The sequence below is a fragment of the Pituophis catenifer genome, unplaced genomic scaffold, assembly GCF_029215685.1.
Source record: "Pituophis catenifer annectens isolate HBS135680 unplaced genomic scaffold, rPitCat1.0.hap2 SCAF_2, whole genome shotgun sequence".
NCBI lineage: Eukaryota > Metazoa > Chordata > Lepidosauria > Squamata > Colubridae > Pituophis > Pituophis catenifer.
Window position 1 is genome coordinate 90,750,618 of NW_027256882.1, and position 9,951 is coordinate 90,760,568.

The 9,951-nt window shown below is 39.6% G+C and overlaps 1 protein-coding gene across 2 annotated transcripts in view; it reads right to left on the bottom strand.

Moving 5' to 3' along the window:
- Nucleotides 1-8,845, bottom strand: part of FAF2 (Fas associated factor family member 2) — a 30,042-nt gene extending 21,197 nt beyond the window's left edge. Inside the window, exon 1 of one of the 2 annotated variants that reach the window (XM_070937166.1) lies at nucleotides 8,771-8,845. In XM_070937166.1, coding sequence (XP_070793267.1) covers nucleotides 8,771-8,833 — 63 coding nt within the window. In that variant the 5' untranslated portion in view covers nucleotides 8,834-8,845. Of the gene's footprint in view, nucleotides 1-4,267; nucleotides 4,311-8,770 lie in introns of those variants that run through there. The other variant, XM_070937167.1, reaches the window with a different exon arrangement.
- Between the last annotated feature and the right edge of the window lie 1,106 nt (nucleotides 8,846-9,951).

A 9,951-nucleotide genomic window follows, 5' to 3' on the forward strand; every position in this document is an offset into this window, starting at 1 on the left:
GAACTTAGCTGCATTCAAGGAAGCATCTGCCGAATACTCCACCGCAGCCACCAACTTGTTAACATCCTGATGAAGTCTGATGTCATCGGGGGGCAATCTTTCCTGTAGTTGACGTAACCAGAGCAAGGAAGCCCTTGTGAAAAAGGACGTGGAAGTAGCAGCTTTTACTGCCCAGGCAGCCGCCTGGTGTGTCTTCCTGAAAGCCAACTCCGCCTTTCGATCCTCAGCTTTAAGTCCATCAACAATGTCAGTGGTAATAACAGACAAGGAAGTAAGAGCTGCCACAGGTGCATCTACAGCAGGTAAAGCTAGGATGTCCTCTAACTCGGGAGCCGAGCAGTATAGCTTCTTATCCAGTGCACGGGGAGCACTCAAGGATCCTGGTTGAGCCCAACCGCTTTGCACCACCTCAGAAAACAAGGGAGGGCAAGGAATGACATCCTCGTCTGGCTTTGACACCTGGAACAAAGGATCATGCAGAGATGGGGCCTTAGCTGCCTCGGCAGAAGAAGCTGGAGTGAGACCAAACTTCGTAGTAACTTTGGCCTTGTGAAGTAGGGATCTGAAAATGGAAGGTCTGAAGAGGCCTGTGAATGCTGGCTGTTCAGGAATGAAGTCCTCATCTTCTGATAATTCCATCTCCTCAGGAAATTCTTCTTCCACTTCAGAATCCTCGCTGGAGACATAGTCATGGCAGGCAGAAGTAGAAGGTCTATCAGACAAACGCCCTCTCTCCACCGCTTGTGGATTGGTCTGTTAACCAGTAGACACGCTCTGCTGGAGTCCTGTTGCCAAAATCTTTGCCAACACATCTGACAACATTGCCTGGACATTTAACTGGGTCTCTGTTCCAGAAGACTGTCCAGCCGGAGCAGCCGGAACCGGTTCTGAAGAACCTTCAGGCAAAACCGCTTCTTCTACAATTTCAGCAGCAGGTGGCTGGTGAACCATAACAGGAACCTCAATGGTTCTAGGTCTAACAATTTCTTGATGACTCTCCCCAGTCTCCTGGGCCACATTAGGGGACTCTGGGGGAAGATGATGAGGCATAGTCCCGAAAACATGAAGGGAAGAGACTGCAGGTGCAGCAGAAGTAGTAGAAGAAGGGGCCAAAACCTCTGCAGACTTTCTGGCCTTGTCAAATTGGCGTTCCAACGCCTTGTGCTGCCTTAGATCATATTGTCTGTAGCAGCAGCCCTTCTTGTAGAAGCCCTGAGAACCCTAGGCTCTGTGCTCTTGGCCCTAGCCTTAGAGCCTGTAGAACGAGATGCTGGTAATTTTTTAGATGGGCTACCTTCAGCCTCCGAATCTGAGGACAGGGCAGGGTCAGCCATGTCAGTAAAGTAGGATTATGTCTGCAAGAGAATGAGGCAAGACAGAATAATTATCCAACAGGAATTCAAAACTGACCATGCAGTACTTTTCCTTTATAATTTGAGCCTTATTAGCCTAGTAATCAGACAGGCTAAGAATGGGGGGTGGGAGGGGGTCAGTAGGTCGCTAATACCCAAAGCCTATTGGTAGCAGGCTAATAGGGTGGGACAAGGCTGTTGGCCCCAAGCAAGCAGATAGAACTGCTAAAATAAATCCAGACTCTCACCCAATGATTGCAACATAAAACAGCATTGCTACAGTAGCAATCGATAGAAATAAACACAACCTTTCCACCCTTCACAGAAATGAAGAAAAAAACTTCACTTGAATAATACCAAATGGTGGCCGCCACGAGGGCTAAACAAAATGGCGGCCGCTAAAAATTCCAGACAAGGTGGCGGTTGTTCTGGGAGCTCCAGCAACAACACACAGCTGATAGCTCGCCCAGCCTTAAACAGGTCCCCTCAGGGATCATATAGTAATTTCCAACAATTCTCTTCAGTCCACGGCTTGTAAGTCAGCATTCTCGGCAAAAAAAGCCTCCCGAAGGTATCCAAAATGGCGCCCGCCTATCAGCTGTTCGTTGGAGTGTGCCTGGTGCCTAGGCATTGACTCCGGAGCCGCTACAAGCCTTTCTTTAATGAAAGGCAAGCTGGGGCTGAACCGGAAGTGGATGAACCAGTTCACCAGTTGCCCAGCACCCCGCCTGCGGCAGAAAGAAACCTCAGAGCTGCCCAGCCGGGTCAGAACTCCAGAATGCTGCAAACAGCAAACAAAATACAAAATACAAACGGGAAAAGAGGCCTGGAAACTAAAACTCCTAGCCTCGCCCAGCAGCAATAATCACATTGATAATAAATAACAACAGCCCCAGCTGAAACTATAACTAAATTAAATTTAATTTAATTTAAGAACAATTAAAGACAATTTAAATTAAGACATTAAAATTAAAACAAATAACTCACGAAACCACACGGAGCTAATCAAGACACTAGTTCTCTCAGTAACTGAGTGAAAAAGACTGATGAGATCAGCGCAGAGTGGGCAGATACCAGCAAGAAATTTAAATATTTAACACTCAGTTCTCATGTAACAAATAAGTGAAATACCCAGCCATGGAATGTAGGAAGCAGCGCACTGGAAAATTACCATTACAATGAACTGGAGCATTCAAGTGCCCTATAATTTTGAAAGAACTGAACATCCATAATGTCAACCAGGGTGGATAAAAATCAATGATTTTTTTTTAAAAATAAAAAAAATCAGATTTTTTTTATTTAAATCGGATTTTTTTGATTTAAATCGGATTTTTTTATTTAAATCAGATTTTTTTGATTTTTATTGAATTTATTTTAATAAAAAACTTTTGGGGTAAAAATCTATTGTAAGATAGTTTTCTATTTAAGATACATAAATAATTTAGTTTATTCAGCATGAAATGGAGCTTAGTTATGTAGCACAAGGCTGTATATTCTGCAACACTGGGACTATCGGTGAGTCAACAGCGGGTCAAAGAAGTAGCAGAGATGACAGTTGCTCTTTAAAAATTATGATTTAAATCGAGTTGATTTAAATCATGATTTAAATCGACTTGATTTAAATCAAATCCACCCTGATGTCAACCCTGTGAAAATATGGAAATATAATTTCTTTGATGTTGGAAGGAGGACAAACAACTGTTAATGTACATTTTTCCTAGTGTTATAATCGAGGAACTGCTTACGATTTGTATAATGGAATATTTTCCTCAGAAACTGTCAAAAAACATCCAAAATACTCAGTAGTATTATCAGCTGATTTCTCTTATCTTCTACCATTTAAATAAAATAACTATAATGAAAGCTACTTTCCTATCTGAAATTCTTGGAATCAATGAATAGATAAATAAATAATAAATTGAGCAGTCCATGGTGCGCTCTGAGCTTGGTTGTAAACATTTCATTACCCAAACTAGATAACATCATCAGTGCTAGTAGGAAGTAGAGTTTGCACTAAATTTATATTATAATGGCTTGCTTTGTCAGTGTTAGTGGGAGTGGCCTTGGTGGGAGATGGGTTTTTTTTGGTTGGGCTGTTACTGCTGGCTTGTTTGGCAGTTCTTTGATTAGGGTATTGTTCACTTTTTGATTGTTAGTCTGATGTTAATCTTGGTGTCAATCTACACTCATCTGGGTGTTGATTGCTGGCGGGGAGATATTTTGGTCTTTTTCTTCTTTTTTAGCTTGTTGATTGTCTCTTTTACACAGTATGTAGTTGTTGTTATGTCTTTATATCTATTGATGGAAGATTTGAAAGAGTGCCCGGTTTCCAGGAATTTGCTACCATTTTTGGACTTGTCTTGGTCTAGGATGGACAGTTTCCCAGTTGAATGTGTTCATATGTTGTTAAATTAAAGAGTTTTCATCAATTATCACTCATTCTGGAACAACTGCTTTTTAGGCTGTGATAACTAATAGGTTTTACCGAATCACCCAATACTCTGTACTTCAACTTTAGAATATAGGTAGTCCTCAACGTATGACCACAATTGAGCCCAAATTTTATATTGTTAAGTGAGAAATTTGTTACGCGAGTTTTGCCCCATTTTACGACTTTCCTTGCCACATTTGTTAAGTGAATCACTACAGTTGTTAAATCAGTAACATGGTTGTTACATAAATCTGGTTTCCTCATTGACTTTGCATGTCAGAAAGTTGCAAAAGGGGATCACATGACCCCAGGACACTACAATCATCATAAATGTGAGTCAGTTGTCAAGCATCTGAATGTAAATCACATGAACATGGGGATGCTACAACAGTCATAAGTGTGAAAAATAGTCATAAATTATTTTTTTCAGAGCCATTGTAACTTTGAACAGTCACTAAACAAACTGTTATAAGTCGAAGACTACCTGTAATTATCTGTTTTAGATGAAGGGCAGATTTATTGAACATTTACTTCTCCAATGACAAGTATTCTTGTGAAACATATTCCATAAAGATACATTTTGAACTTTCTTGGTAAATGTAACATAAAAAACCTAAGGTAAAAAATATGTTTTTACTCAAGACAGCAGAGAAACAAATCTTAGCTTAACTCACTAATGTTATAAATACAATACCAGTTGTGGATTATTTTAAACAAACACCCTAGAAATGCCAAAAGATTGGCAATAGGCTATTTGTACACATTTCAACTTTCATTTCTCCCATTTTTCTTATTAGACGAGGAAAGAAAATAATAATATAGTTGTGCATTACTACTGTGCCATAAAGTCATTTTCTACAGTAAAGGAGATAACAAAAAGTATAATACTAAAAGAAGAAAGGATGAACTTTCTATATCTCTATTAAAGTCAATTTTACTAAAATGCAAGCATACTATCAAACCAAAGTTAACATTTTTATAATTTTAAGAGAGATTCCAACACATTTTAAAGTGTTCGATCGGATCAGACTGTCCCTCAGGCATGTGCTTTAAAATGATCAGTTTGTCAATACTTATTACAACTGTAGAAACTGTACATCTTATAGTGTATCTATTCCAATTTGGTACTTGCCATTTGGACATGTTGGTATATGATGAAAGATGACATCTATCACAGGTTGGAAAAAACAACCGTAAATATTCTGACTAATAAAATGGCTACATTTTTTCCCCACCCCAACTTAACAGCTACGGTAATTTCTTTTTAGCAAAATATTTAAAAATAAACCTGTCTAAATATAAGCATAAGCTTTAATTTAGTTCTTCATTTTCTCCCAACCCCCATTTTGGAGCCCTTCCAAACCACCTTTAGATCATATCATCAGTTTCTGATAGCATTTTTTTTTAAATATAGTAATAAGGAACAAAGCAGATTATGCAACTGTGAACCTGTTGTACCTATTTTACTTATTAGCTCCCTTTCATCCCTACCAAAGATATAAAATGGCCAAATTTCAATTGCACTCAAATGTGGGCTTTAAAGTAATACCTTGAGAATCCTATATATTTTTATTTCCTGAATACTAATACTATTACTACTGTGTCTTCATATATATGAAAAAAAATTGCCATTAGCCTTCACACCCTTTAGATTCTTATATCTGTATTTTATGTAACTATAGTAAATGTCTTGTGCGATGATACAGAATTAAATAAGTCACTGTGCTGAAGCTTATTTCTTTGATTTCTATTTGTGGTGGAATCTGGTACTGAATCTGGTACTGAGGGAGGGAGGGTCTCTCACAAGGAGCTAAGAGGGAAATTAGTCTTGTGTCCTTGGTATGCAGAAAGAGGTCCAGAAGGGATCCTCCCTAAATCTTCACAACTCCCAAAGATGCTTTTAAAAAGGCAACTGGACTTGCTTAGTCTATTTCGCTTCGCATCGAAGAAACATCTTCAGCTCTGACTGAATGATGGGGAATGGAAGGATTTATATTATTTGCAGTCATCTGATTGTTAGCACTCTGAAGGTTGGTGTTTAGCTCTCTGAGGAGTCTGCTTGAGGCCATTTGAGGGTTTATCTGTACTCTCAAGGTCACCTGAATCACTGAATCAGAGCGCCAATGGATTGTGCACCCTTCTTGGGACTGCTGAGAAGACTGTGTTGCAGACAGGAGATAGGTGGTGTCATTTTCAAGGAAAAGCACTCTCAAGGAAAAAACCAAGAAAGTCCAGATCCCTTTAAAAAGCATCTTTGGGACAACCACGACCTGGATGATTGAGAATATCCATAGACATTAATCCTTCACAAGATTTATTCAATAGGATAGTTACGCAGGGTGTGCTTTAGTATGCCAAAACTCTTGCCTATCGGCAAACAGCTATTAAAAAAAAATACCCCGAACAATTAATTGTGTTGTTCTTTGTGCCTGACAATATTCTCCCTTTATTTTTAGAACATTTTATTTTGAAAAACAGATAGTGTGCACACTGTGAATTATTTTCTACAGAAAATACTAAATATGAAGCTCAGAAAATAGAGTATAATTGATTTTGGCAGCCCAATTTAAGTTACAGATGGATATGATGGTAAAAGATTATGAGTAAAATCTATCTTAGAGAAGCAAAAAATTCAACTTAACTAAAAGCAACCTGAGTTTACTAAAATATCAGGGAAGGAGAGATATGTTAATTTGCAGTAGCTAAAAATCAGAATACATTTGGTAGTTCCTTTTCAAATTAAACTCATTAAGAAAAGGCATGTTTTTGTGAATTACAGCTCAGCTACAACTACAGCTATAGTTCATGAAAGGTTATGAACTGATCCCAGTGACCGACCCGGATTGGTTCTGGCATGAAAAATTGTGTCTATTATTAAAATATATTAGTCTGAAAAGATGCTTACCAGGCCCTAATTTTTAATGGGTATCAGAAGATCTTTTAAAAAGCACAATGTACTCTTCAATAGATACAACAAACAAAAAATCAACTTGTCATCAAATTTCTTTTCAAAATGACCATAAGAACCTAGAATGCATGGTTTTATCAACTCTGCCTGCAGCACTTTAAGCAATCAGGACAGTGTAACAGTAGCAAATAAAATTATGGCTACCTAAAATGCATATGGAAGAAACAGTTCTATTACATTGGAACATTACCTGTAATAAGTATGATTTATAGTAGTGACTGTGCAGCCTCTATTTGATATAACTGAATCAAAATCTGGACATAAGTATTTAGCTTTCCTCAATCATTCACTATCCAGATTTACTGTATCTGCTATTTCCAAAAACATGGACCAAAGCAATAGTGGCTAGGCGTTCTCAGAACTGTAGCCTCAACTGACACCAGACTGGGAAAGACTGGTGTACAGAATAATGCAAAACTTAATTTCTGTTCTGTTCAACATTGAAGTGTAATAGAAATCGATAATGAAAGAAGACCAGACATCTTAATGCCCAAAATCCATTTTAAGGCAATACATCTATTAAACTAATTACAATGCATAACTACTGGTTACAAAACAATACAGACTTTTGAATTATACATAATTCAATAGGCTGAATACTTAAAAATGTTAGGGGAGGAAAGGAACAGCTGAGGTTGAAATTGGATCTATATCTAATCAGTGGTATTATGGAATAACAGGGGATAGGAAACTCTCAGCTTCTTCCATTATGGATCAATGTGGAAGTATTCCCAAGGCAGTTGAGATGGCAGGGCTTGGGATAAACACTATGTCCCACAAGACCTATCCAAACCCCTCACAATGGTGGATTTATTTTTAAAGTCATATCAATTTTCTTTCAAGATTTCAATTGTAAATATTCCATGTTACACTTGCTTCTCTTTTAAAAACCAAGAATAATACAACAAAAGTTGCATATGCAGGGGAAAAAAACAACCCTGTTCTCACTATGGTCATGTTGGAAACTGCTGTGAAAAGCCAAAAGAAACTGAAGGAGGCAGCAGCAGATTTAATTGGTTTTCCCAAATTTATTATAAAAACTAAATATAAGGCAGTCATAAATTGTAAGGCATGTAACAATGCTATAGTTTTAATTATAAAAGTGTAACTTTATAGGAATGATCAAGTTTTTTAGCTTATGTATCTAATAGATATATGCCATCAATTAAAACTAATTAGGAATTCTAATTAGTTTTATTAGAATTTATTAGTTTTATTCTAAGAGTTGCCAACTTTTCTACAAGTTGTTGTCAAAACTGTCCAGGGTGATATCCTCCCCTAATATGCCTATGGTGTAGTAAACATGAACATCTTATGCTCTTTACTTACTCTTTCAAGAACTACAATAATTTCTGTGTACAGTAATAATATAGCCCAGTGTCTTAGAACAAAACAGAATATAGGAGTAATGCTACACATTTGTACATTTAGTTAGGAGGAATCCATTGCAACTTATTCTAAACTAAAGTAAATATTCATAATACTGTGGACTCCATGTCAAACTTGTCATTTAGGGTTGTCCGGTCAACCGGCCTGGAATGGATTGGAAAGTGACTCATTTCCTGTTGTCTTTAATCAGCCTACCGTGCGATGGATGCTACTACTAATGGATTTCGAAGGCAACATATAAATACGTACATTTCAAGCAAACTCAGACTGTACATTACAGATTCTCCGACCACCCAACCCCGTAATTCCCCTGGGGGGGAAAAAAAAAGCCATTCGTTTTACGCAGAGCCTCGGGCAGAAACCGCACAGGCAGAAGCCTTTACCGAGCTCCCCTAAGTCTCGGGGGGAAACCTGCCCTTTTCCCAAGCGCTACCATCCCATACAGCCGTCCCCGCCGCACATGGCCCCGCTGCCATCCCACGGCCAGCAGCAGCGAATGGCCAAGTTGCTCCCGCCTTTCCCTGCACGCTAGAAACCCCCGAGGGACGAATTAGAGAGGGATCTAGCAGGGGTCGTCGGCTTCCTCCCGTTCACCCAGGCCCAACCACCCGCCGTGCTCCGGGCCAGCACCTGGAACTGAAGGAGCTTCTCAGTTTGCTCCGCCGACAACTCCCGCTCGTCCGGTGCCGCCATTTTGCCGCCGCCTCTGACCCGCAGTTGCGTCACTCTACGGAGATGACGTGACAATTCGAAGCTTCCGTTTACGCTCTACCCGCGCGTGTCACCATAGAGTTTGGAGCTCTACCCACCCCCCACTCTCCGCGCGGAGGGAGCGGTGTTGCGCAATGCCACGCTGCAGCGTAACTACAATTCTATTATGTGTAAAAATGGACCACCTTGCTTGATTTGCGAAACGATGCCCCCCCCCAAAAAAATCCCTCATTTTATTTTAGTAATGATTAGGTAGTAGTAGTAGTAGTTTTTAATTCGTCTTAACTTGGTTGAATGCACATACACAGGCGCGCGCGTTATCCTACTAACGTTGCACAGGTTTCGGCATATAACCAACTGGAGGGCTTTAGCGGGTGGAGTTGCCAGTGACGTCTCGGAAGTGCAACCCATTATTTAAGACTGCAGGTTAGAAGTTGGAACCAAGGCTAGCTTAGATTCGAGACAAAAAGCCAAACTATAAGACGATTCCCAGTCTACGATCGCACCGATAGGTCACATTTGCGAACGTCCCCCGTACCTTCTGCTTTTATTTATGAGCCGCGTCTCATCCTCTGAGAATCTCTAGTGACATGTGGTTTTATGCGAATGAATGGAGCGTGAGACGCGTCTGCGCGTATTTCTGTGCTCAGGCGGTACTCGGTTCAATATTTTCCTTGGATATGCTGAACTATGCTTTCTTTTGGATGGCTACCGCTACTCGTCCCGTCTAGGAGTGATAGGAATTGGAATCCAACAGCCTTGGAAGGGAACGGTTTCCCTACATGAATCGTCCTCTGTCAGCTGACAATATAATTTCAGGTGATCGTCGTTATAATCCTATTAAAAGGTGCTAGGAAATCACTGGGAGTAGATCTATACAGGATTGCGCTACTAAAACCCAACCTTATGTTTCAGTTTGCAGGAGGGGGCTTTTATTTTACTGGCTACCAGAGCAATTATTTAAACCGAAGCTGAAACAGTCAAGTATGTAGCCTCTCTAGGTGTATCCAGAAACAATTTCACTATTCAAGTTTGGAGGAAATGGTATTTGAAAATTAAAATTTGAGTGCAGTGCTTATTAAGAAACATCACTAAAAACA